General features: G+C 38.3%; 6 protein-coding genes and 1 long non-coding RNA gene across 10 annotated transcripts; 4 read left to right on the top strand and 3 right to left on the bottom strand.

The window, feature by feature from the left end:
* Positions 1–288: 288 nt before the first annotated feature.
* LOC17886674 (chaperone protein ClpC2, chloroplastic) lies at positions 289–5,017 on the top strand. 2 transcript variants are annotated; one of them, XM_006290197.2, is made up of 10 exons: positions 289–399; positions 1,215–1,789; positions 1,915–2,030; positions 2,124–2,246; positions 2,337–2,522; positions 2,640–2,855; positions 2,956–3,173; positions 3,281–3,356; positions 3,447–3,536; positions 3,614–5,017. In XM_006290197.2, the coding sequence occupies exons 2-10, from the start codon at positions 1,231–1,233 to the stop codon at positions 4,811–4,813; spliced, it is 2,784 nt and encodes a 927-aa protein (XP_006290259.2). In that variant the 5' UTR covers positions 289–399; positions 1,215–1,230; the 3' UTR covers positions 4,814–5,017. The 2 variants fall into 2 exon arrangements, with proteins under 2 accessions (XP_006290259.2, XP_023638469.1); XM_023782701.1 differs by lacking the exon at positions 289–399 and adding an exon at positions 492–533.
* Positions 5,018–5,153: 136 nt separating this feature from the next.
* LOC17887175 (coiled-coil domain-containing protein SCD2) lies at positions 5,154–9,973 on the bottom strand. Of its 2 annotated transcripts, none has more exons than XM_006292164.2 (17): positions 9,402–9,973; positions 9,073–9,251; positions 8,692–8,767; positions 8,519–8,560; positions 8,374–8,436; positions 7,990–8,039; positions 7,859–7,886; positions 7,630–7,704; positions 7,428–7,538; positions 7,280–7,340; positions 7,014–7,130; positions 6,813–6,925; positions 6,649–6,718; positions 6,396–6,437; positions 5,975–6,015; positions 5,586–5,718; positions 5,154–5,486 (listed from the first exon to the last, which is right to left on the bottom strand). In XM_006292164.2, exons 1-17 carry the CDS (start codon positions 9,795–9,797, stop codon positions 5,359–5,361), a joined length of 1,725 nt encoding a protein of 574 aa, XP_006292226.1. In that variant the 5' UTR covers positions 9,798–9,973; the 3' UTR covers positions 5,154–5,358. The 2 variants fall into 2 exon arrangements, with proteins under 2 accessions (XP_006292226.1, XP_023638470.1); XM_023782702.1 differs by having other exon boundaries at positions 9,073–9,247; positions 9,402–9,487.
* Positions 9,974–10,720: 747 nt separating this feature from the next.
* LOC17884939 (mitochondrial phosphate carrier protein 2, mitochondrial) lies at positions 10,721–13,078 on the top strand. Its single transcript, XM_006291194.2, has 5 exons — positions 10,721–11,136; positions 11,710–12,115; positions 12,199–12,413; positions 12,520–12,644; positions 12,761–13,078. Exons 1-5 carry the CDS (start codon positions 10,816–10,818, stop codon positions 12,816–12,818), a joined length of 1,125 nt encoding a protein of 374 aa, XP_006291256.2. The 5' UTR covers positions 10,721–10,815; the 3' UTR covers positions 12,819–13,078.
* Positions 13,079–13,122: 44 nt separating this feature from the next.
* Positions 13,123–16,848, bottom strand: LOC17885864. Its single transcript, XM_023783156.1, has 19 exons — positions 16,716–16,848; positions 16,534–16,625; positions 16,419–16,442; positions 16,264–16,333; positions 15,996–16,063; positions 15,798–15,915; positions 15,580–15,668; positions 15,469–15,492; positions 15,276–15,363; positions 15,010–15,074; positions 14,812–14,929; positions 14,593–14,681; positions 14,455–14,478; positions 14,265–14,352; positions 14,011–14,078; positions 13,813–13,930; positions 13,600–13,688; positions 13,476–13,499; positions 13,123–13,372 (listed from the first exon to the last, which is right to left on the bottom strand). The coding sequence occupies exons 1-19, from the start codon at positions 16,842–16,844 to the stop codon at positions 13,219–13,221; spliced, it is 1,539 nt and encodes a 512-aa protein (XP_023638924.1). The 5' UTR covers positions 16,845–16,848; the 3' UTR covers positions 13,123–13,218.
* A 1,462-nt stretch (positions 16,849–18,310) lies between these two features.
* On the bottom strand, positions 18,311–21,514 carry LOC17885618 (poly(A) polymerase I). Its single transcript, XM_006290843.2, has 14 exons — positions 21,420–21,514; positions 21,245–21,335; positions 20,966–21,070; positions 20,766–20,863; positions 20,590–20,673; positions 20,334–20,467; positions 20,136–20,208; positions 20,013–20,058; positions 19,745–19,854; positions 19,544–19,651; positions 19,412–19,471; positions 19,248–19,309; positions 18,828–19,140; positions 18,311–18,640 (listed from the first exon to the last, which is right to left on the bottom strand). Exons 1-14 carry the CDS (start codon positions 21,492–21,494, stop codon positions 18,434–18,436), a joined length of 1,566 nt encoding a protein of 521 aa, XP_006290905.1. The 5' UTR covers positions 21,495–21,514; the 3' UTR covers positions 18,311–18,433.
* Positions 21,515–21,910: 396 nt separating this feature from the next.
* Positions 21,911–25,027, top strand: LOC17885894 (sialyltransferase-like protein 2). 2 transcript variants are annotated; one of them, XM_006291032.2, is made up of 12 exons: positions 21,911–22,030; positions 22,148–22,221; positions 22,381–22,470; positions 22,615–22,692; positions 22,790–22,890; positions 23,081–23,273; positions 23,367–23,457; positions 23,610–23,674; positions 23,779–23,933; positions 24,059–24,140; positions 24,293–24,402; positions 24,482–25,027. In XM_006291032.2, the coding sequence occupies exons 1-12, from the start codon at positions 21,943–21,945 to the stop codon at positions 24,684–24,686; spliced, it is 1,332 nt and encodes a 443-aa protein (XP_006291094.2). In that variant the 5' UTR covers positions 21,911–21,942; the 3' UTR covers positions 24,687–25,027. The 2 variants fall into 2 exon arrangements, with proteins under 2 accessions (XP_006291094.2, XP_023638352.1); XM_023782584.1 differs by having other exon boundaries at positions 22,130–22,221.
* A 459-nt stretch (positions 25,028–25,486) lies between these two features.
* Positions 25,487–26,278, top strand: LOC111830583. Its single transcript, XR_002833992.1, has 2 exons — positions 25,487–25,680; positions 26,055–26,278. It is a non-coding gene; the product is annotated as an uncharacterized LOC111830583 (long non-coding RNA).
* Positions 26,279–26,373: the final 95 nt, after the last annotated feature.

Raw genomic sequence — 26,373 nt, 5'->3', positions numbered from 1 at the left:
TACTTATTGATAAATCGGTTTGATTTGGTTTGTTTACATGTTATTTGATTTTTTTCCGGTTTGATTTTTTTCCGGTTTGACGGAGTTTTCGGACGAAACCGGTCTTTAACTCAATTCACAAACCCTTATCTTTGGGACCAAGATTCCCACTGAGGTTGACTCGTGAAAAAGTAGTTAAATCTGACGGTGTAAAAGGCTCTGTATCATCTAACGGTTGATATGCAGCTTTGGTAGGTGAGTGTAGTTTAATCTATGAAGGGCGGCGATGCGAGAAAGAGAGAGAGATAAAAAGCTCTTCGTATCATCTTCTTCGCTTTCCTATCTCTTTCCCCAGACGGGCCGACCTTTTAAAACGAGTCTCTCGCTTTCTCCCACTTCTCTATCCAAAAGGCGTCGACGGTACGAACACTCTGTTCTTTCCTACACTCACTCTCTTTACTCAGTCTGTTTCTTCATTTGTTGTTGTGGGTTCTTGTGGTTCATTGACAAAGCATTTTAGGTTTCTCTTTCTCTGTTGTGTGAGATTTTAAAAGGTTGAGTCTTTTTATCTTCTTCTGTTTTTCATGGCGTTTTGTTTCATTTGTTTCGGCTGTTTCATTTTGTGTTTCAGGAATCTGGGTACTCTTGCATTTGGTTGTATTGAATTGCAAAAATGCTTACTTTGAGATTAGGGTTGTGTTGTGTATTCGCGTATCGATTTGTTTACAGATGAATGCTTGATTGCTTAATTTTGAAAGAGACTTATCGTTTTGTTTCTTTTGCTTCGTAACACTCTTCTACTCTCAGCTGGTGAATTGAAATGGTGTATTTATGTACCTGCCTGAGCTCTTTCGGTAATTGTGTTTAAGAGATATATTTGTTTGTATACCCAAAGTTATAGCACTTTGACTGGCTGATGTTCTCACTAATGCATATCCTTATCTGTCTTCTAGTGTGACGCTAACACTTCCCAAAGTCAAAGTTGGTGTCTTTGCTCATTCTCTGTTTTGGTTAAATAGGAACTGAGTAGCAGTGTTTGGCATTTGTTATACTCAGCATCGCCTGTATGCACAGATTTTTGATTGCGTGTTGGTGTAGCTTTGTCATTATATGATGTTTGTGTTTTTAATTCATCTTTGTACTCAGTGAAAGCACAAAACTTATCTGTGTTTTTTGGTATTTTTGCTTAAGCCAATATAGTGCTAGAACTTATGTTTTACCATTACCCAATGCAGACTCCAACTCCGCATTATGGGTAGGTTGGTAGCTCAATTTGCAGTTCCTTTTTTGGGTTCCGGAAGGCATGTGCAGTCCAAAGAATACAGAAAACCGAGAGGGTGCGTGAAGATGATGTACAGTTGTCAGGCACCTGTTTTGAAATTACATAGCTTCGCAGGGTTAAGGGCTACCAATCCATTGGATATTATGGGAAGGCCTCGTCAAGATTGGTTTTCTATGTCTAAACTTTCTATCCCAAAACGGAAAGATAAAGGTAAACGATGTGTAACAAAAGCCATGTTTGAGCGGTTTACCGAGAAAGCAATTAAGGTCATAATGCTTGCTCAAGAGGAAGCTCGGAGACTTGGCCATAACTTTGTTGGAACTGAGCAAATATTGTTGGGACTAATTGGAGAAGGGACTGGGATTGCTGCAAAGGTTCTTAAATCCATGGGGATCAATCTTAAAGATTCTCGTGTAGAGGTAGAAAAGATCATTGGAAGAGGCAGTGGATTTGTGGCAGTGGAGATCCCGTTTACACCTCGTGCAAAGCGTGTCCTGGAGTTGTCACTAGAAGAAGCTCGACAACTTGGTAAGGATCTGTTGCTATTTAATAATATTTAGGTTTGGAGCGTGTTATGTGTTGTGCAATTCATAAGCCTATTTTTTACTGATGTAACTAACCATTTCTTATCAATTTGGGAATTTTTATTCTAGGGCATAACTACATTGGTTCAGAGCACCTTTTGCTTGGTCTTCTTCGTGAAGGGGAGGGTGTGGCAGCTCGTGTCTTGGAGAATTTGGGTGCAGATCCTAGTAATATCCGGACGCAGGTAAATGCACCAGTTCTGGATTCTAATAATAATGTCCTATCTTAGTAAACCATTTCGCAATAACATTTTGGGTATTCATATAACAATTTTCAGGTTATACGTATGGTTGGGGAAAACAATGAAGTCACAGCAAGCGTTGGTGGAGGAAGCAGCAGTAACAGTAAAATGCCAACACTAGAAGAGTATGGGACTAACTTAACTAAATTAGCAGAGGAGGTAATGAAAAAATTTACTCATTTTGAAGAGAATGCCATGTTAATGCATGAAGGTTTCTGCTGATTATTATTTTTTCACTTCCTGTTGCAGGGTAAGCTGGATCCGGTTGTTGGAAGGCAGCCACAGATCGAACGAGTGGTCCAAATCTTGGCTCGAAGAACCAAGAACAACCCGTGTCTTATTGGAGAACCTGGAGTTGGTAAGACAGCAATAGCTGAAGGACTTGCACAGCGAATTGCTAGTGGTGATGTTCCTGAAACAATTGAGGGGAAGACGGTAAATATTCTCCCGCTAGATAATTAATAATGAATTTAAGATATTTAGTTAGAGACTTAGAGTGCATAAATATGTGTGTTTTATGCTTCACGTAATTTACTTTTACATTTTTGTCAGGTTATAACCCTTGATATGGGTCTTCTAGTGGCTGGAACGAAATACCGTGGAGAATTCGAGGAAAGATTGAAGAAGCTTATGGAGGAAATCAGGCAGAGTGATGACATAATTCTGTTTATTGATGAAGTGCACACGTTGATTGGTGCAGGAGCCGCTGAAGGTGCGATCGATGCTGCTAACATCTTAAAGCCAGCTCTTGCAAGAGGTGAATTGCAGGTAAATTTTTTATTTTTTATTTATTTGTGTAGTTATGTCAAAATATAAATTAATAGAACCAAAAACTTTAGTTTTTCTAAAATATTTTTTTTATTGGTAGTGTATTGGTGCAACAACATTGGATGAGTACAGGAAGCACATTGAGAAAGATCCGGCATTGGAGAGACGGTTTCAGCCTGTCAAGGTACCTGAACCAACTGTAGATGAAGCTATACAGATCTTGCACGGTCTGCGTGAGCGATATGAGATCCACCACAAACTTCGGTATACTGATGAGGCCTTGGTTGCTGCTGCACAACTGTCACATCAGTACATCAGGTTTTTGTCTTTTATTTATCTCAGTCTTTAAGCATTACAGAACATTGCGATTATCTTACTCACATTGCAGCATAATCTCAACCCAGCTTCTTCTTTTGAATGGACAGTGATCGGTTTCTTCCCGACAAAGCAATTGATTTGATTGATGAAGCTGGGTCTCGGGTTCGGCTACGCCATGCTCAGGTTCATACATATGGCATGTTTTACTCATTACCAAAAATTCTGTGTATAATAGCTACTTGTGCTGATTCAGAGAAAGTATTATTTGTTTAGGTTCCTGAGGAAGCTAGAGAGCTTGAAAAGCAACTCAGGCAAATCACTAAGGAGAAGAATGAAGCTGTGCGAGGCCAAGACTTTGAGAAGGTATCGACACTGAGTTTTTCTTACTCTCCATATAACCAAGATTAATATTTACAGTTTCTGAGTTCTTTTTGCAATAGGCTGGTTCTCATCGAGACCGTGAAATAGAGCTTAGGGCTGAGATAGCTGCTGTTTTAGCTAAAGGCAAAGAAGTGAGCAAAGCCGAGAATGAAGCTGAGGAAGGAGGTCCAACTGTCACGGAATCCGACATCCAACACATTGTCGCGACCTGGACAGGAATCCCAGTAGAAAAAGTCTCATCTGATGAATCTAGCCGTCTTCTCCAAATGGAGCAGACTCTTCACACCAGAGTCATCGGCCAAGATGAAGCCGTCAAAGCCATCAGTCGGGCTATCCGCCGTGCCCGTGTTGGACTCAAGAACCCTAACCGTCCTATCGCCAGTTTCATCTTCTCTGGTCCAACTGGTGTAGGGAAATCAGAGCTTGCCAAGGCCTTGGCTGCTTACTACTTCGGTTCAGAAGAAGCAATGATCCGTCTTGACATGAGTGAGTTCATGGAACGACACACAGTTTCAAAACTCATTGGTTCACCTCCTGGATACGTAGGATACACAGAAGGAGGTCAGTTAACCGAGGCGGTTCGACGCAGGCCCTACACACTTGTTCTCTTTGACGAAATCGAGAAAGCCCATCCTGATGTTTTCAACATGATGCTTCAGATCCTGGAAGATGGTAGACTAACTGATAGCAAAGGAAGAACTGTCGATTTCAAGAACACGCTTCTCATCATGACTTCAAATGTAGGAAGCAGTGTGATTGAAAAAGGTGGTAGAAGAATTGGGTTTGATCTTGACCACGACGAGAAAGACAGCAGCTACAACAGAATCAAGAGCTTAGTGACTGAGGAACTAAAACAGTATTTCAGACCGGAGTTCTTGAACAGGTTAGATGAGATGATTGTTTTCAGACAGTTGACTAAGCTGGAAGTCAAGGAGATTGCTGATATTATGCTTAAAGAAGTGATAACGAGACTTGAGGTCAAAGAGATTGAGCTTCAGGTGACTGAGAGGTTTAAAGAGAGAGTGGTGGATGAAGGATTCGACCCGAGTTATGGAGCAAGGCCGCTTAGACGAGCGATTATGAGGCTTTTGGAGGATAGCATGGCCGAGAAGATGCTTTCAAGGGACATTAAAGAAGGAGATTCTGTGATTGTTGATGTGGATGCCGAAGGAAGTGTGGTTGTATTAAATGGTACCAATGGACGTGCTGGTGGGTATGTTGCTGAAGAAGCCATGGAAGATCCCATTCCAATATTGTAGAAGGAAAGAAGTTTTCTTTTAGTGATTTATTTTTCTTTCTCTCGTTTAAGTGTTATTGAATTTGAGTCCAATTTAGTTCGTATTTGTACTCTAATCTCTTTGTTTTTGGGATATTGATTGTTCGGGAACCATGGAGAATTTGCCACACACAAAAAATGCAGGATTTGGTAGAGTTGAATAAAGTTTCAAGTGTCTGATTTGGTAGATGTTCGTACTTGTTCACTTTTTCTATTCCATCTTCGAAGCATGGTTTTCTTCTGCCATAAGACTTGGACCAGGTTATTTTATTACACAGCGAGGACAAGACTGATTTTTTATTGTGATGAGTGTTTTCGATATCTTACAGTAACTCACACTTTTTTTCTTTCTTTTCCCAAAATTGTTGGACTTAATCGTGAAAATAAGAATACCAAAGCTTACAAACTCGAGTGTACACAAAGGGAACAAAGAAAAACAATGGCACACATAGATTCTTCGTGAAACTTACATGAAGAGAAATATACAAAACGAATCTTTCTTTTACCAAAAGAGAGGAAGAGACTTTACTATGAATCAGCATCAACATCGTGATTCGAAGAAGTAGGAGAAGGAAGCTGATCGATTTCTCTTCGAGAAGCTTCCCACAACTGTTGCTCTATTCCCAGTTTCCTTAGCTCTATCAACCCTCTTTCCACTGAAGACGAGCAATATGAAAAACTTAATTTATCATTCTGAACCGAACTGGAGTAAAAAAATCAGATAATGAAAACGAAATAGCTAAGTCTGATTTTACCATCCAAGGCATCATGAGAGGTTGTCTGAGATTTCCCGCTGCTACGGCTGATCCACAACTGGACACGTTCCTCTGCAATGTCTTCTTCCACACCGTGTAACTTAGCTCTGCCCCAGAAGTACATCAGCCATGCCTGCATTATGTTTTTGTAGGAATCAAGACGATATCTTTATTTAAAGTGATAAGCAAAGATCTACATTGCTTGGACTCATAAACTAACAATATCCAGATGTGTTCCAATTGATGTATCCATGTGATTACTTTTTCTCGGATATGACCTATCTATGTTATAATGATGTACACCATGAATAAAGTGTAGTCGAATAAAAATCAAGTGAACTGATGAAAGATTTAGGCTTTAAGTATAATGCGTGTATGTGTTAAAGTACCTGCTTAAAGGCAACATCTTCTTGTTCCGCCTCACCCAGTTCTGTATTAAACAGTATAACAACATTGTAAGAAAATTTCATAATATGGTTGATTACGTCTACATACAAAAAATTTATGTGTAGGGCAAAGGTAAAATTTGAAACCACAATCCTATCAGGTACCATTGATGGTTATATCTCTAACCCAGTCAAGAGTTTTCAGGTTCTTTATTTTCAACTATTTTCTCTACTAAATCAACTCATGCACTAGGTCAAGGACCGGCGGTTTTCGCTATACTATTGTTATTTTTGTTAAAGATGTGGCTATACTTAGTGCAGCCCTTACACAACTAACAAGGTGCTGAGGGGGTCGACAACAAAGAGAAGAGAAGAAAAAGAACAAAAGACCTCTATCTCAGGGTTAGATAGACTTTTTCCTTACCATATGCATCGATAAATCTGGATTCTCCATGACCTTTGGAATCTGTAAGATAAAGAGAAAACAAAAGCTTAAATTTGTTTGCTTTTAGTTACACCTTCTTATAACGAGCTTACAAGTGTTAAGTATCTAAAAAGACAACAGGTTGATCATCCTTCATTTAAGCACTCTAAGAATAGAAGCGACAAAAAGCAAAAGGCATATATTTCTCATTGTGCAATAGCAGCAATTATAGCTCGCAAAAATACATACATACCAGAAACAGTTTGACGAACCAAACTCAGTTTTCTCTGCTGGGCGAATGCAAGCACAACAGCATCCTCGACCTGAATTTCATAAAAGAGAGGAAATTTTAAAACATTTTCCTTGGAGATCTTTGCTAGGTGACAACGCTTATAGATAACTCAGAAACAATTGGACCTTTAATGATGCTAGCTCTCTCAATCCCATCTCAACTGAAAGCATACTTTCAATATTTCCTTCTCCAGTTAAATCACTCAAATCTCTAGCAACCTTACTCCGATCATTCCTACCTGCATTATTTCATATGCTGGTAAACAAAATTTTTGCAAGCAACAGTACAATAATAACATTTTAAACCATAGCAGATATTAAACGAGCCTTTATCCCAGGATAATTCCTTGGCTTTCTGTGCGGCAGAGGTGACGAGCTCAAATGGAAGAGGAGCCAATGCTGACCAGTGCTCATGCCTAGATGGTGCTATATCCGCACAGATACCTACAGAAGCACACCATAGAAAAAGCAAATATGTGTCAACGTGATGTATACCTACCACACCACAAGTATGTGACCAGGTGTCTTAAATTACTATTGGAGCATGATAATATTTTCTTTACTTTAGTTCAGAAAATGGATGAATCACCTACCATGTTGTACAGCCAAATCCCAATACCGGGCAAGCCAGCATCTCTTCAGGACTACTTCTTCCTAGAAGATTCAATAGTTCATGAAGTCAGAAACTTATAAATAAAAGATTAGTAGATAGATAATAAGACCCAAGCTTTATCAACAAACCATTTCGTCTTGTGTTAAAATCATCCTTTGAGTCATTGTGCGAAGAGACTTCGCTTCAGATTCTGCTTCCTGAAGCCGTTCAGCAGCAGTTGTAGCCTCGTCTTTCAAATTCTGAACATAGGACGGAAAAATAAGACATGGTTTCTTCATGCAAAAATAAAAGTGGTACACTCATGGTAACCAGTACATCAGTGTACCTTACCTCAAATTCTGCACGTAGGGAAACAATTTCCTCATCTTTCCCACTCTTTTTCTGTTTTGCAGCATTTAGAGCAGCCTGAAACAGGTACAAATTTTCTGCACACCTTAAATTGTATGCTTTACATAAAGTGTCTATCTAAGACTTTGATATGGGATTAGAATGGTGGAGAAAGAAACTCGACTAAGAGAAGACTACATCTGAGCTTTAAGACACTTCTGTTCACACTAACCTCTCTTTGACGCAATGCTGCTTCCTTCCTATAGAAAGACACACAAGTCAACGTGAGCAATCAAAACTACCACCATATATTGTAAGAAAAAGGAACAACAAAGAGAAGCTAAAGAAGGCACAAGCTCCCACCTGCTTAATAATTTCGCCTCCAGAGACACTCCTTCTCCAAGAGAGGCAACCTTTTGGAACCAAAAATAAAAACAAATGAAACCTTGTACAGATGCCAATACTTAGATACGTGTTTCAAAGTAAAATTTAAACACACAAAATTAATATCTGCATGTGCTAAACCGAATGGTTCATATTTATATTTTCTCCTTATAACAAATCTAAGGATGCACCAGAAACAACAAGGTGGGAGTCTGCTTCAACAAGATATACATAGAGACTTACACAAGTGGAGTACGTTTTTTTCCCCTTAGATTTTTAAGACACAGCATCAGTAACAAAATTGACTACTCAAGACAACTAGTTCAAAATACAACTAGTACAAAAGACAGCTAATTCAAAAACCTGTTTCTCAAGCTCCTTAGCCCTAGCTTCTGCTTCCACCCTTTTTTCTTCCGCACGACGAAGCTGTAATCAAGTATGAATGTTATACCCAACGAAAGTGAACAGCTTTATTTATGTAAATAAAATTCAGTAACAGAGATCAAACCTTGTCCAATACAACCTCATTCTCCTCTTGTAGCATATCCAGCTGCATTTAAAAATGAATCAGCCTCAAGTCAACTCTTCTGACTGGTACACAAATTCTGATTTAGCTATAATTTCCAATATGTAATTAAATTGACCAGATACCCCAAAGGGTTAAAAGTAACAATCACATACTTCATCACGAAGAGCTGAAGCTTCACGCTGATCACCCTTTTCTTTTGAATTTACTGATGGTACATCAGCAAAAAACCTAAAACATTAAATATCCAAAATCAGAGGCAAGCAGTACAGCCAAAACCAGTGGGGATCACTATATCTTTGATCAAGGAACCCATTGACTTCCCATTTCTCATGGAACTTTATAATAAGCCCTATTATAAGGCTTTTGAGGATAAATATTTAGTCAATTGAAAATCATATTATACACAACTCCAAAGACTAACCAAACTGTGTTTGACATTTTCCACCAAGCCACATGTTCAATTGACTTTTGAGAACTATAATAGGAAGCACAATTGTTAGAAACTTCAAAGTGAAAAACAAAAATGTTTTCACCTTTTATCTCTGCTCCTAGTTGGAGGATCAAGTGGTGGAATAGAAACCGGAGTTTTCACGGACACCCTGCTAGGCGGCATTAGATTAGGAGTCGGGGTCGTGGATCTAGCAGACATTGACGGCCTTCCGGCCGAAGCAGAACGCACTGAAGGCACTTGTTCAGCGAAGTTCCTGCCTAACTATTCAAAGCATAAAAAAAGAGAGACCAATTAGCCCTAAAGAACCAAAAATTCACCACAAGCTAAAACCAAGCCCAGAAAAAAGAGTTCATAACACAATCAAATCAAGCTGATCTGAACTAATTGTGTAAGCTAGCAGACGGAATTCACCGCAGGCGACGGCGATCTAGTTCGGGGAGCGAAGGAAACCGCCGGCAAATTACTGTTTCCGTTGCTGCTATTGCTTCCAGTGGAGGAAAGAGAAGAAGGAGCATGACGAGCAGGTTTAAGAGAAGGAGATGCGAATCTGAGACTTAGATCTTCGTCTTCATCATCATCATCTTCGTCTCCGTTGTCTTTGTTCTGCAAGGCCATAACCTTAGCCAATCGTTGAGCAGCCGCTTTGGCAGCTACGTTCTGAGTCCGCTTGACGGTGGAGAAACCTCCAATACCTCCGAGTTGCTTCCGGTGAGCAGGAGACATCGCCGGCGATGTCGCTTCCGTACTGTTCGATGATTCGCTCCACTGGCGACCATACACTGGGCTGCCCGCCCTCCTCCGATCCATCAGTCTGTTCGTGAAGAAGCTGCTAATGAGCCGGATGTAATCGCTGGATTTAAGCGGGTAAAAAGAAGGTGAACTACAGAAAATGGATTTTCTCAGGAAAAAGCAATATTTTCTCGAGAAAACAGAAGGAAAGAAAATAAAAAACGTTCGGTGAGATTTCGAGAAAAAGTGTTGAAATAATTTAGTGGCGTCAAAACGACAGCGTTTGATACGGAGGGAGAAGAGACACATGCGAGCCTCGAGGAGAAGACAAAAACAAATGTATTATTATTAATTCTTTTGTTAAAATAAGGTATTTGATATTTTATTTTATGTATTAATTTGAATTGAAAGGCAAGTAATAAGAAATGAAATGAAATGAAGTTTTTAGCCATGCTTGGAACTGTTACATACATTACAAATACAATATACGTATTGCTGCTAGAAGAAATGGTGTTGCTCTCATTTACAACTTTACATCGATGTATTAGCTTTAATCAAAGGAATGTTTAAACAGTTGTACTCACTAACTATAAAGATAAGCCTATCAACTACTACGTAATGCATCATTTGAACAACTATGTATCATGTTTGACACCATCAAGAAAGCTTCGTTAGAGAGAACGGTATTAATCCTAGTTAAGGAGATCAAAAAGTGCTAGATGACGTAACTCCTCTATTTATATATGTTCTATTTTGTAACACTGCCCTGGATCTAATATATATACTGTTGGTTGACAAGTAAAATGACTGATTCGGTATGCAAAACCTCGTTGACAAGTAAAAGAGCCGTGACAAAGCAGTATTTGATTATATAATGTTTGACGTCAGTCAATGGTAAAAGACTAAAAGATGCGAATGTTTGAGGGGGTTGGTTAAATATGACATTTTCATAACCAAAACTCATACAGCATCTACTATAAAAACTTCAAATTCGATTCCACCAAAACTCAACCTCAGATTTTTATTCACTCCCGAAGAGAATAGTCAAAAACCAACAGAATCATATTTTTTTTTCCTCTCATCTCGTGGAAAAAATATGTCTGAGTCGTCCAGCGACTCAAGCAGATCTTTGATCCCGAGCTTCCTCTACTCGTCCGATCATCATCGTCTGTTTCAGTCGCGGGAGGAGCCAGCTACGACCATGATGGCTCGTCTCAAATCACGACCCTCGGTTTTTCAGACTTCTTCATCGGTCTCATCTAACGGTCCCGCAAGTTTCGCCATCGCGACGCCTAACGAGAAAGTGGAAATGTACTCGCCGACGTATTTCGCGGCGTGTACAGTCGCTGGGTTGTTATGCTGCGGTATCACGCACACGGCGATCACACCACTCGATGTCGTCAAATGCAACATGCAGGTGAAGTTCCAAACCAATTACTCTATAGTCTCTATTTGTAGTTCAACATTTTTAAGGCTTCTTCAAAAGCTACGTGTGTGCTATATATATGGCTAAATAAATATCTAAAGACAAAAAAATTGAATTTATAATTTATTTTGAGAAAAAAAAGCTGCTAATAACAATTTAAATATTTGTTTAGTTGTGTGTTTAAATGGTACGGATAGAAGAATTAGTGGGGAATAAAGATGAGTGATGAGTAAAGATCCATTCTTCTTTTTTTGCCGGATTAGATTATGGAATTTTTTTGCAATGTTTTTGGATAATTAAGAAATTGGAGTATGGATTTTATATGAATGATTCTTTAATTTTCCTTTGGGTCTATTGAATTATTCAGTTTAGTAAAGTTTTGGCAACTCCACCTTTTTTGGTTATACTTTCAACCTGCTTTTTGAGTTTCTTGTCTTACACGGCATCGACTCTTCAACACCGTCAGAGACTTTTCAATCTCATGCTTGATATAGATGTGAACTCAAAAGAGGGAATCTGAGCTCAATTTACAGAACGAACCCTTAATAATATTGTTATTTTCAGATTGATCCATTGAAGTACAAGACCATTACTTCTGCTTTCAAGACAACAATCAAAGAGCAAGGGCTCAAGGGTTTCACCAGAGGCTGGTCACCGACGCTTCTCGGTTACAGTGCCCAGGGAGCTTTTAAATACGGTCTCTATGAGTACTCCAAGAAATACTACTCAGACATCGTTGGACCAGAATACGCAGCCAAATACAAGACCTTGATTTACCTAGCTGGCTCTGCCTCTGCGGAAATCGTAGCTGATGTGGCTCTCTGTCCAATGGAAGCTGTCAAAGTCAGGGTCCAGACTCAGCCTGGTTTCGCCCGTGGTTTATCTGATGGTTTACCAAAGATCATCAGATCAGAAGGCCTACGAGGGTTACACAAAGGACTTGTTCCTCTCTGGGGTCGCCAGATTCCATGTATGTCTCTATACTCAAGAAAATACAGAGTCATTAAGATGATGATAATAACAGTTAAAACAACTAAAACTGAGGTTTTGCAGACACGATGATGAAATTTGCTACTTTTGAAAACACTGTGGAGCTTATTTACAAGAAAGTGATGCCTACCCCAAAAGAGGAGTGCTCGAAGCCAGTTCAGCTTGGGGTTAGCTTCGCAGGTGGATACATTGCGGGTATTTTCTGCGCCGTCATATCGCATCCTGCAGATAACTTAGTCTCATTCCTCAATAACTCTAAAGGAGCAACCGTTGCTGATGTAAGTAAAACAGCTCAGAGTCGTCGTCCATTGACATATATAGCCAGCTTCAGAACATATCTGCTGCTACTGACTTGTTTTTTTTTTGTTCTTTCACATGTTACAGGCAGTGAAAAAGCTAGGATTATGGGGTATGTTTACACGTGGCCTTCCTCTTCGCATCTTCATGATAGGAACACTCACTGGAGCGCAGTGGGTTATCTATGATGCTGTCAAAGTTTTAGCTGGATTGTAAGTTTTTTCATCACTTAAAAAGATATTTTCATCAATACTCATAAACCATTTTAGAACCAGCATATGAAAGAAGACACTTCATCAGTTACCTCTAATTTTTCTCATTTTCTTAGGCCAACCACTGGTGGTGCTTCTCCAGCTACTGCACTTGCTCCATCTGTAAGTGCATAAAATTACAAGGACACATTCCTCGTATCGCCACCGTTACATTAGAGCAATAAAAGGGAAACACAACTCCATATTATTATTCTTATATTTTGTTTTCTAGCTATATATTGTGTAGTATAGTACAAAAATGGTCGGACGTGCTAAACAAGCTTTTCTTGTTGTTTATACTCAGTATGAATTGTGTCATTGTCTGTTAGGTTTGAACTATTTGATAGTTCTTTCGTTACTTCGTATCTGGAGATAGTGAAATCAGATTCTTATAATTAACTCAGCTCTGCCATACATTTGGGATTTCGTACACCGTTATGAATCTGACGACGGTTTCTCACCCGAAATATAATAGTTGCATTGTATCATAAGTTAAAAACACCAAAAGAGATTCATCTTACTTCATCTTCTTCTATCACTTGTCGTCAGATAAGGTAATCTTCTTACCGCAAGATACGCCGAAGATTGACTTCTTATAAACACCGTAGAGCTTCATTTTCCTATTGGGTTTGGTCTTCAAATCTTCTTCTTCTAGCAGAAGGCTTTCTTGTTGATGATAATCTTCGTACCTGGGATAACAAAAACCCTTGTGATCTCCCCATGTATACCAAAAACTTCAACCAATGTGCTTTTGATAACAAAACTCAAAAGCCAAATATTTAAATCCCTTACCAAAGCTTCTCTGCAAGGCTGTACCTAATAAACAAAAACAATAGCATTAAACTTTGACAATGACATCAAAACTTTAGCAATAAGTTAGACAAACAAATCTCCATAACATGGAAAATGAATTTACTTGGGTCGGAGAGGGTATGGAGCTGTCTCAGCCACGTCAAGAAAAATAAAACGAAAGCGCAACATTCCTAGTTCCTTCTTTTGCCGCGCCTAAAGAATGAAAGATTAAGTCAGCAATGGTACTTTTCAAATAACTACTTGTAAATTTGACGTCATAAGTATACACTTCTTTTTCAGATGACTAGTTAAATACTCATCATTTTACTACTCTCACCTTCTTTGCTTCGTTAGCAGAAGCAAACTCAACAAAGCCACAGCCCACTTGCTCTCCCCTGTGGTTTACAATAAGCTGAACACTAACAACTTCTCCAACATCTTTGAACAAATTGATGCTGTAAAAATGGAGGATATAATATCAGCCATGAAAAACTTGCTCCAAGAACGAAAGATGGAAAGTATAGGTGCTACTTACATATCTGGTATTTTAGTTTTGACATGGAGATTGCTGATATAGAGCGTCTTTTTTCTTACGGCAACTTCCTGAATTTAACAACCAAGTGTGTTAGCACGACTCTAAAGAGAAAAGGACTTTAATTGCATATTAACAAAATGTAGATTCATCGCTAGATTAAGTCATATTTCGACTTTGTGGCAATAGTTATGTTATTACAGAATAAAGCGTTTCTCTGAGAGCATGACATATTTCAAGATAATAAGAGCAGGTACCTCAACATAATTGGGAGTTTCATCAAGTCCTGCTACTGCCTCATCTTCTTCTATCAGAAGGCTTTCTTGTCGAAGGTAGTCTTCATACCTGGAATATCAAAAACCCTTTTTATCTCTCCATGTATACCAAAAACTTTACCCAGTGTGCTCTTGATAACAAATTTATGAGGCAAATAGTTAAATCCCTTACCAAACCTTGTGATCAAAGCAATACCTAAGTAACAAAAAAATAATAGAGTTAGTCTTCAGTAATGCCATCAAAACTCTAGCAATAAGTTACAACCAGTGTTACAGAGACAAATCTCGCTAAGATGGAAAATCGATTTACTTGGGTCGTAGAGAGTGTGGAGGATCTGCCTTAACCACATCAAGCTGAACCTTGCGATTGTGCAAATATTCTCCATCCTTCTCCAGCGCCTACAGTATAAAAGATTTAATCAGCAACAATACTTCAAATAACAACTTGAATATATTCTTTGTCGTAAGTGTACACTACTTTTCAATGAAAACTAAAATACATTTCATCGTTACTATAAACTACTCGCACCTTCTTTGCTTCATTAGCAGAAGCAAACTCAACAAAGCCATAGTCAAATTTCTTGCCCTTGTAGTTTACAGCAAGTCGAACATGAACAACTGTTGCTACATCTTTGAAGAAGTTGATGCTGTAAAAAATGGAGGATAAAGTATTAGTCATGAAAAACTTGCTCCAAGAACGGAAGAGGAAACTAAAGGTGCTACTTACATATCTGATATTTTAGCTTGGTAGATATGGGAAACACGGAGTGTCTTTTTTCTTACCGCAACTGCCTGAATTTAGCAGCCAAGTTTGTTAGCACGACTCTAAGGAGAAATGGACACTTTAACAGCATAACAACAAAAAGTAGCCTCATCTAAAGATTCATCCCCACAGTAAGCCATCTTTCAACTTTGTGGCAACAGTTCTTTTATTAAACACTAAGCGTTGCTTCTGAGTCTGACGTATTTTGAAGATAATAAGTACAGGGATACCTGAACAAAATTGTGATTTTCATCAAGTCCTTCCAGTGTCTCATCTTCTACTACCAGACGACTTTCTCGTAGAAGGTAGTCTTCGTGCCTGGAATATCAAGAACCCTTGTGATCTCTCCATATGTATACCAAAAACTTCACCCAATGTGCTTTTGATAACAAACTAAAGAGGCAAATAGGTTAAATCCCTTACCAAAGCTTCTCTGCGAGATTGTACCTAATTAACAATAACTATACCGTTAGTCTTCCGTAACATTGCCTCTATAACATAAGCAAATTTCCATAACACCGAATATCAATTTACTTGAGTTGTGGAGAGAATGGAGCTGTCTTAGCCACATCAAGAAAAATCTTATGATCGTGAAAATATTCACCGTTCTTCTCTTTCAGCGCCTACAGTATGTAAGATCTAATCAGCAATCATACTTTCAAATAGCTATTTGTATATTCTTCATCATAGCTATACACTATTCAAAACTACTTTAATATTTTATTGCATCATTACTAGAGAACTAGTCTCACCTTCTTTGCTACGCAAGGAGAAGCAAACTCAACAAAACCATAGCCCACATGCTTACCTTCGGGGCTCACAGTAAGTCGAACACTAACAACTTCTCCAACATCTTCGAAAAAATTGATGCTGAAGAAACAGAGGATAAAATATCAGTCATGAAGAACTTCCTCTAAGAACGAAAGTGGAAATTTAAGGTGCTAACTTACATATGTAATATTTTAGTTTGGGGAGAGAGATTGGCAACAAAGAGCGTCTTTCCTATTATTGCAATTGTCTGAATTTAGCAGCCAAAAGTGTATTAGCATGAATTGAACTGTATTGGAGAAAAGGAAACAACAAAAAGTAGACTCATCTAAAGATTCATCCTCAGAATAAGTCATCATTCGACTTTGTGTGACAACAGTTCTGTTACTAAAAGCTAAGCATATCTTCTGAGACTGGAAAAATTTGAAGTAATAAGAACAGGTACGGTACCTCAACAAAATAGGGAGGTGTCTCTTCTTCTTCTATCGGAAGGCTTTCTTGTCGAAGGTGGTCTTTGTTCCTGGAATAATAAAAACCCTAGTGATCTCTTAATAACTTCACCAAATGTGCTCTTGATAACAAAGCAAATAATTAAAATCCCTTACCAAACCTTGTGATAAAGGCAATACCTAATTAAGAAAAATAATAGCGTTAGTCATGTGTAATGGCATAGCAATAAGTTAGAGAAACAAATCTTAGTAACATGGGAAATCAATTTACTTGGGTCGTGGAGGGTAGGGAGCTATCTCAGCCACGACAAGAAGAGTAATCTTATTACCGAACCAAAAGTTACCATTCTTCTTTTCCTGCACCTGCAGTAGGGAAGATTTGGTACTTTCAAATAACTACTAGTAAATTTGGCACACTAGTTTTCAACAAATACATTTCATCATTGGTCTCACCTTCTTTGCTTCGTTAGCTGAAGCGAACTCAACAAAGCCACTGGAAGTACGCTTACCCTTGTGGTTTAAAGTAAGTTGAACACTAACAACTTGTGCAACATCTTGGAAGAAAGTGATGATATCTGGCATTCTAATATGGGGAGGGAGATGGTCAACAAAGAGCGTCTTTTTTCTTACTGATGCAACTGCCTTAACAAAATTGGGAGTTTCATCAAGTCCTTCCACTGGTTCCTCATCAGACTTTTTCTCCAACAACTCGACCCTTTCTTTGATCTGCTGCTGGAGACTACTATCAGCAAATCCTTTCGTTGTCTCCTGCTGCATGAGTGTAGCCATTATTAGAACCGAGACGTAGTTCTTAAAAAAACAAGTGGAATCCATCCGATCATCTTAGGTTACCTTCTCCTCCTCTGATTTTTCCTTATGTTTCTTCGGAATTGGTCTGGTCTCCAAATCATCTTTTGGCTCTCGCTTACCTAGAAGAACAAAGTTTTAAAATCAACAACCTCTTCAGCTAGAGACATGTTTATTTTATAAAACATTAGGTAAGAGAGAGAGTCACACAAAACAAACCCAATAAACTGGCCATGGGGAAGATGAAAACAACCTCGCTCTTCTTTCCCGGGAAGGAGTGGTTACTAGCTTTTTATACACACGTTAGGGGTTTCGCTCTTCTTAATGGGCCTTAAAGGGCTAATAAGCTTCGGCCCAATTAGATTATTTTGTTTTTTCAGTACAACCAAAATCAATATAATTCGAGATTGCAACCATATGATCCAAATTTTTTGCGGAAAAATTCCATACCTGTCCTAGCAAAACAGAGCAATAAACAGAATTGCAGGACCTCCTTCGCAAATGGACGAAGAATATACTTAACAGCCATAGACTTGTAAACATTGTGGAGCTCATACACAAGAAAGTGATGCCTACCCCAAAAGAGGAGTGCTCGAAGCCAGCTCAGCTCGGAGTCAGCTTTGCAGGAATTCTCTGCGTGGTCATCTCACATCCTGCAGATAACTTCGTCTCTTTCCTCAATAACTCTAAAGGAGCAACCATTACTGATTTAAGTGAAATACTATACAAATCCTTACTTCAACAGCTCAGACACATCCACTGATATATATATATATATATATATATATATGGCTTGAGAAGCTTCTGCGTATATCCGCTGCTACTGACTTGGTTTTCATTCTCACAATTGCTACAGGCAGTAAAGAGGCTATGGTTATGGGGTATGTTTACCAGGGGCCTTCCTCTTCGTATTTTCATGATAGGAACACTCACTGGAGCACAGTGGGTCATCTATGATGCTGTCAAACGTTTTAGCTGGATTGTAAGTTTTCATCACCTGCACTTAAAAGTATTCTCATCAATTCTTAAATCATTTTAGAACCAACATATGAAAGGCTCACATCACATACCTATACTTTTTTCAATTTCTTAGGCCAAACTCTGGTGGCACTTCTCCAGCTACTGCGCTTGTTCCATTTGTAAGTGCATAAAATTACAAGGACATTCCTCACGTAGCCGTCACATTAGACCAATAAAAGGGAAACAAAACTCTCAATTATTATTATTTTTCTTGTTTCTACCTTGTATAGTACAAAAATGGTGTTCACTACATCTAGTTATGATGTTTTACATATGAGAGTTTTCGAAAATATCCTTTTGCGTTCAAGCTTATATCAGTTTAAACACAATTGATAGATGAGGGACTACAGCTCTTGAGATGAGTTTAATGGGAAGACAGTATCAAAAACAACCCTAGCAAATACGTGTCTAACTTCTGGAAGGTTGCCTGAAGATAATGAGGTATAATCGATTTTACTGTTTTGCTTAGGCACAAATCTCTTTTGCACATTTTCTTTCACACACTCGAATATTCGTCTTGCATCTAGGTACAATTGCAACGGTATGAAAACCTGTAGAAAAGCCAACGATATGAGAGAATTAGTACAACAGCTAAAACAAGGAAATCTTGTTTCCAAACTTTAGCAAAAAAATATATCGGAATCCGTATCCTATAGTCGAGGCGTTCTATGGAGACGAATCTGCATTTGTATCAACGACAATTTGTTATATGAAGCTAAGAAAAGTAGGAATGCTTACCATATCGGAATGTGGGGCCTGAGGGTACGCTGCCATAGCCTTAGAAATAAATTTCCCATCAGTCATCTGTCCCAAGGCTTCTTTGATAGATGAATCAAAATCCATGACTTCATACAATAAGGATTGGGAGTCCAATTCCTCTGGCTCCAGTAGCTCGAAGAAACTTCTGTTATGTGGCTTTGTGACTTTCTGGGTGATTTTTACAGCTTCTAGAACATCTCCACCATTGTGGACAGCAAGGCTGAACGCGGCAACCACTGAAGGATATCGAGGTTGATCAGCAAGGGCTTTGTGAAGAGCCAAGATTGCTAACCTGCAAATTACCGACCCAATTTTGCAAGATATTAATATATTAGCATCTGTATTTAATATATATAATAAGGATGATGCCTAAAGGATCTTAATAGACGAAGACCATACCATAAGCTGCTGGGGCAAGGTCTATCTGGAGCCAACAATTTATCCAAATTGCCAAAGAGAGACTGCAAGGTTGAATGTTATGTGCAAGTTTTTTACTCAGTATTTTAAGCAACATACACTTGTTGTCTCTGACGAATATTTCAAAATATGCATCTGCTTATTACCAGAAGCATGTTAGTCCTTTTGTCACGTCTCTTGAAACCACTGTGAACGAGATATGCTGCCTGTGAATATTGGAGTTAGATAGACACAAAGATGCGATAAAGACACAACAAGGGACAAGTGAAATCACTAACCTGAATTGGCAAAAGAATTTCTAGTATCCCAAATTTCCACAGCAATCTTAAAGAAGCTTCTGCTGATCCATATGCTAACATGTAATTTATTTCCATCAAGATTCTTCCCTACACATTTAATGCAAAATCATTCATGAACAAGATGTAATACAAATGTGTAATATATATTTCTTTGTGGAGAGAAACAATAACAAAAGCTACCCTGTGGAGTCTTTGTACAAGGAAGGAAAGATTCTTTAAGAAATGAGCTGTTTCCTTGGATATTGTGAAACCTAAACGCGCAGCAATTCTTGTTCCACGAAGAATCCGGGCTGGAAATATTATTAACAATAAAGCACTAATAAGCTTCCATTATATAGATTTTTGATGGTATTCATACAAGAATTTGTTTTTCTAGACTCTGAAGGGCGTTTCTAAAGAATCCGAGGTGGAAATGTTATATAGATTATTTTTTTCCCAGAAAACTCACCACAGTCCTCTTGAAAAGATTTGCCAGCATGAAACACCGTCTGTACCTGTGAGAAAAGAACCACTGTTCTGTATTTGTAAATAATTATACCCAACAAAAAGTTATTACAGAATACGTCCACACCTTAGCTTTTCTAATATCTTCAATTCCCCCGAGATAGTCATATACAACTTTGGCATAAGGATCAAACATCAACCTGAGATAGGAAAAACAACATTAACTCGTAACGAAGTGTAATAAAAGTTAGAGATTAACAGGAAAAATGAAGAACCAATTCTTTTTGTCTTTCTACAGGAGATTATCTAGGGATTAGTAAGATACCCATTAATAGTGAAATCACGCTGCAAGCAATTATTGAAACGGATACTGTCCTCGTCATAGGAGTCACTGGATTTTCCAGAACCATTTCTCATGTTTCTTGGAGAATGTTGAGCAGATGTGCTAATACTCGAAACCTACTCAAAATGATAGAAAGGAATTTAAAGAAGAGACAACAAAAAAGTTGCGAGATTTGTTCTTATTTGCATTTACTTATATTGGCTTTCAAAAGAACATCCTTGACAAGAAAACAACAAACCTCTATCATATCATTCCCAACGTGCACGTGACATATAGGAAACCTTCTTCCAACAATTTCACATCTTGAGAAAGTCCGAACAACCTAAACACATTTCCAACCAAAAAGAAAAATAAATGTTTGAAATCCGACTAAGACGATGTTATAGAGATGAATTTTTAAGCTTGGAGACCAACCTCTCTAAGTTCTGCAGAAGTAAGTATATCAAAGTCTTTCGGAGTCCGCTTCAAAATAAGATCCCGTACACAGCCTCCAACAAGGTAAACATCATGTCCTACACATCATGGAAAAAAAGGAAAACACTTAACAAAATCAACAACAGAAAAAGCTTGAAATATGTCATATGTAGGTTCTATCAGAAGATCAAAGCATCAACCTTTATTCTTAAGGCCATTTAGAACTAGTCGGGTGGGCTTTGAAATCATAGAACTGGTTATCCCAAGATCTTCTGAATTCAATTTCTTCCACTCTGGTGCTTTACCTTTCAACACAATCACCCAAAGTTTACCAAAACATCAAATCAAGCCAAAAGATATAAGCAATCAAAATTCGAAATAGTTGCAACGAGTTAAGTTGATGTTCGCTCCAAAAGAGTTAATTTTTGTATACAAATGTCTATAATAGCTGGAATCAGAGAATTGAGTCTGGATTCTACCATTACTCGTTTGATCAGAACCCTTGTCATGATCACTATCCTTGTCATCCACAGTCTCAATTGCAGCAGCAGCAACAGTGTTGAACTGAACCTGTAAGCGAAAGAACATATTATGAGAAAAAAAAGAAAAGAATTTGAATATATGAATGAATTTTTATATATGACTGAGTGCCACCTTCGACAAACAGTAAAACAGGGGAAGAACAGGAAAATGGGATCTGCAAGTGAAACCCAGACTCAAAACCGCCATGAAGATTCAAAAAGATTCACCATTTCATCATGGGCTTCTAAAAAGGTTATCAACCTGCTTTAATGGATTTTTTTAGTAGCAGAAATTTTTTACAGGGGAGATGTTTAGGGTTTTGAAGCTGAACAACGAAGGGGTTTAAGGCCACGTGGCCAGTTCTCATTTGAAATAACGTTCTGTGAAGTCGATGCCGGTTTCATGTTACTCACTAGAACATCTTGGCGTTCTTCAACATATCTGTTTCTAACTATCGTGCCGTTTTAACACTTTTCGTTGAGAACGCAGCGTTTTGTATAATGATAAAAACTGTATGCCGTCTTAAGCTTCAGAAAGGGGACAACACGCTGTTTCCGTTAATGCTCATTGTGTAGATCGGAACTTTCGCGTTAGTAAGTAATTCACATCGTCGTGTCCTGGAAAGATCGAAGCTGAAGGCTTTACTGGGGAATCAATGAAGCTCTTGCATTTGATATTCTTATTAGCTTTAACTACTGGGATCTCTGCTGTTCTAATCTACATTATCGGCGTCTCGAATCTATGTAAGTGTATACTCCATTGTTGTCCCCAGTGTGAATGCTTGTAGTATGTGTATTCGTGAATTTTTTTCTGAAGTATGGCGATGATTAATGATAAAGAAGATGATTCCGTGGATTTAGACGAGTCTAATCGGCTTAGCAATGGAGATTTAGAGGCGTTGCAGTCTTTACAGAGCGGATTCAAGAAGTGCGTAGTAAGTGAATCCAATTTAGATATATATGTTAAGCTTCATCATCTTTTGTTGCTCCTTTTGCGCATCAGTCACTCGAATTGATTGCTTGATCCGTTTTGAGTTAGATCTTACTTACCTATCTGAGCTTAGCTGACTAGAACTGATCTAATGATGATGCAGAGTGCAAATGGGCTGGGACTACAAGCTGCTACGGGTAGAGATTATTGCAAAGTTTCGATAAACTTCCCCAAGGATACTGTACCCAAATGGGTAAGTTCTGTCGTCTGACTATCTATCTTACCTGACTTTATACAATAGCAGAGTTAAGCTAGTCATAATCCTAGTATTAGTGTTTAGCAAAAAAATAATTATAATCTACCTTATTTTTATGTCATGGATTATGTACAATGACAGAAAGATCCCAAGTCTGGAGAGCTTGAAGGACTTTCATATGAGTTTGACCTGTGCGAAGCAGTAGCTACATGGGAACAAGTGAGTGTTGCGGTTCTTATAGTCTGTGTAACTTTCAGTTCATATTATTTGTTTTAGTCTTTATAGTGATGGGTTAATGGGCGTGTTGGTTGAATAGGTCAGGAATAGCTCTACCATACTCACCAAGGAATACATTGATGCCTTGCCAAATGGATGGGAAGATTATGCGTGGCGCAGAATCAATAAAGGAATTCAACTGTACGTATTCACGGATGAAAGGCATTATAAAATTGCTATTGTCATTATCTGTTTTCATAGATAACAGCTCAAGTATGTTAGAATTTAAGGGTCTTAGTCACAATATATTAGGTAGTTTGTAAATATAGTGTACAATGCTGTGTTATCATCTTCTTTTCGTGGCCTTAATGAAACTCGCACTCTGGTGCAGTAATCGTTGCCAAAATAAATCTTTATGCATCGAGAAGCTTTCATTGGTGCTTCCTGAAACAGCACCATATTTCCCCCGGCAGTTTGAGCGTTGTGCTGTTATTGGTAACTCTGGTGATCTCTTAAAAACAAAGTTTGGAAAGGAGATAGATACTTACGATGCGGTTCTTAGAGAAAATGGTGCTCCGATTCAGGTTAATGATTGGTTCTTTCATCAAATTTCCAATTATTTTGTTTCCTCTGTAGTCTCACGTACCTTCATTTTTGTTTGGAATATCGTCTTGCAGAACTACAAAGAATATGTGGGAGAGAAAAGTACATTCCGTCTTCTTAACCGAGGGTCAGCCAAAGCCCTTGACAAAGTCGTGGAGTTGGATGGTACTGTATAACTGTCCTCTTTCTTTTCACTCCTTAATGGTTATCGTCGCCATTGTTTCTATATATATATATATATATATTCATTTGTGTGTTCACACTTTTATGCTTGCAAATATATACTCCACTCTCTCTGATCCTTTGAAATTATGCAGAAAAAAAGCAAGAGGTCCTGCTAGTTAAAACAACAATTCATGATATTATGAACAAAATGATTCGGGTTTGTACATTGCACTTATTTGTGTCTTAGCTCTCTTGGTTTTGAATATCTGTAATCTGCTCCTGGTCTTTGAAACATATTTCAGGATTTTTCTTTCTATGCAGGAAGTCCCGATAAAAAATCCTGTGTACTTAATGCTTGGTGCTTCATTTGGCTCAGCAGCCAAAGGAACTGGGCTCAAGGCTCTTGAGTTTGCTCTCTCAACGTGTGATTCAGTGGATATGTATGGTTTTACTGTGGATCCAGGCTATAAAGAGTGGTATAAAGTCTTACCTATATTTGTTTTTTCTAGCCGTCTACTTATTAACCATGTTGACTATGTGTACCTGTCTTTTAATTAACCATGTTTATGTTTGACAGTAATCTCCTGTAATAATTTTTCAGGACTAGATATTTTTCAGAATCACGACAAGGACATACTCCTTTGCATGGCAGAGCTTACTACCAAATGATGGAATGCTTGGGTGTAAGTATCTGGTGTCTCATTTTTCCTCATTATCCAGTTAACTAGTTGTTATGGAATAACCACATGATTCGTTTATATCATTTGCATTGGCCTCTTATGGATTAGGAGATCCTTCTAGCTTTTTGGTTTTAACTTGGTTATCCTTTTTTAAGCTCATTAAAATACACTCTCCCATGAGAGCTGATCCAAACCGAGTTGTGAAATGGGTGCCAAGCCGCAATACAATTAGATCTGCAAGAATTGCAGCAGAGAAGCTGTTGAGGTAATCATCATTAACACAATTTCATCTTCCATCTTTGCCAACATGTATCAATTCTCTTAAGAAACCATTGTATGTGCAGGATAGTTGGAGCAGGATCTGCAGACCCATTAGCCTCATGCTCAATAGTAAAGAAGAGAAACAAAAACAAGCGTCCATTGGTCTCACACCTCAGAAAACCTGTGAGTGACCATCAACATTTTGTGAGAAGCACGAGCATGTACCCTGTGGAGCACAGTCCAGGACATGGTCAGCTTTGCATTACACCAGCTGACCAGCACATCTAAGAATTGATTAACCACCATACACATTGAAGCACAAAACAGGATTTCAGGATGATGATAGATTCACATTCAAAAGGAAGTCCCTTTGCTATTGCACAATTGTAGGGATTGAAGATCATTGAGGTGAGAATTTTCTGTGCAGTCTCTTGAGGTTAGGTTGATTCTTTTGTTATCCTGTTTTTCAAAAAATACTTCACGAGAGATGTAGGTATAAAAATCATAGAAGACTAAATAGAATGGGAAGCTAGAGATTGCTTGTTCCATGTCTAGTTATAGAATATCAAGCAAATGCTACGTTCTTTGTACTCTTGCCTTGTTATTAATCCCCGACTTACTTTTTACTAGTTGCAAAGTTAGATTATGCTATTAATGAAAAAGCACAAAATAGTGTAAAGCAGTTGACCCTATATTTGTTCCTACGAGCTTCATGAATATGAAAATGGAACCAGTCAATGAAATCTGACAAGTCCTAAAGGGAGCTTAGAGAATACCTGATGGATCTTTTGAACCAGAAAAGTAGCTGAAGCAGTAAATTACATCTTTCAGAAATTTCCTTCCTAAATGTTCGTTTGAATCTTGGGTCAGTTAAAAAACCCAAACCTTTAGATTCCAAATCTCATCAATGGTTTTTCAGTACAGAATTCAAATAAAATTTAAACTCAAACATTGGCTGGCTGAACCATGATCGTTCAAGACATATGCTCATTCTTAGCCTAAATTATATGGGCTTAAACGATGAAGCCCACAAGGGCCCAATACCTCTCTCGTATCACACAATCAGATCGTCTTCGTCTTCTTCGATTCATTCATTCGCCGGTTCAATCGATCGAGAGAGATTTGCAGAAGGAGAGAAAAAAATATGTCTTTCATGAGAGGAGAAGCGTTAGTCTCTAAACTTGCTGCGCTCGCCAAATACGCCGTTCTTCCTGGAACTATGATCGCCGCTCTCATTTATTCGCCGCCTGATTTCTCCAAACACTCTAAATCTTCCAAATAGGTCAGATTCGGAATCATTGATCTCTTCCCTTCGTTCGTCGCGGTCGCCTCTGGAAATTTTCAGTGATTCTGATGTGAGATTTGTGATTTGCGTAGTCAATTTGAGAACGGAGAGAGCTCTCGCATACTGAAATCAAAATTTGAATTAGCTTATTTCGTTGAATCGAAATTGGGTTTTAGGTATATCATCATCATCATCATCATCATGTATAAACTTGCATATAAACTCAAAATTCATACTAGTTTTGAGTTTTTGTTTGTTCTGATTTTGGGAATTTGAAAATGATAGTTTTGTATTCTATGTTACTCATTTAGGGGGTGAAGGAGATCATGATATGAAAATCTTGAAGTCTTCTTCTTCTTCTTGATGTGCAGGTTACAAACCGTACAAGTATGTGGCCTCAAGAGCTACTTCTCTCTTTGGAAAATGTTCGTTGGTGATTGATTGACTCGAATGTTCAGAATAATGTTTCATGGAAACTTTCCCCGTTGAGAATAAGATATGCACAAGTTATCTTGTTACATAACCATCTCATTTTGACTTCTTATTGTCAAAACTCTTCCTTAGATCGTATTCATCGGTTGATTTGCTCTCTAAATGTTTGTTCGGTCTAAGTTTAGTTAGTTTCTCAAATTTCTTCTTTGTCGATACTCGATAGTGTTTGTGTGTGGGATTCAAATAGTAATACTGCAG

This window comes from Capsella rubella, unplaced genomic scaffold, assembly GCF_000375325.1.
Source record: "Capsella rubella cultivar Monte Gargano unplaced genomic scaffold, Caprub1_0 scaffold_5, whole genome shotgun sequence".
NCBI lineage: Eukaryota > Viridiplantae > Streptophyta > Magnoliopsida > Brassicales > Brassicaceae > Capsella > Capsella rubella.
This window is presented reverse-complemented; position numbering and strand designations above follow the sequence as displayed.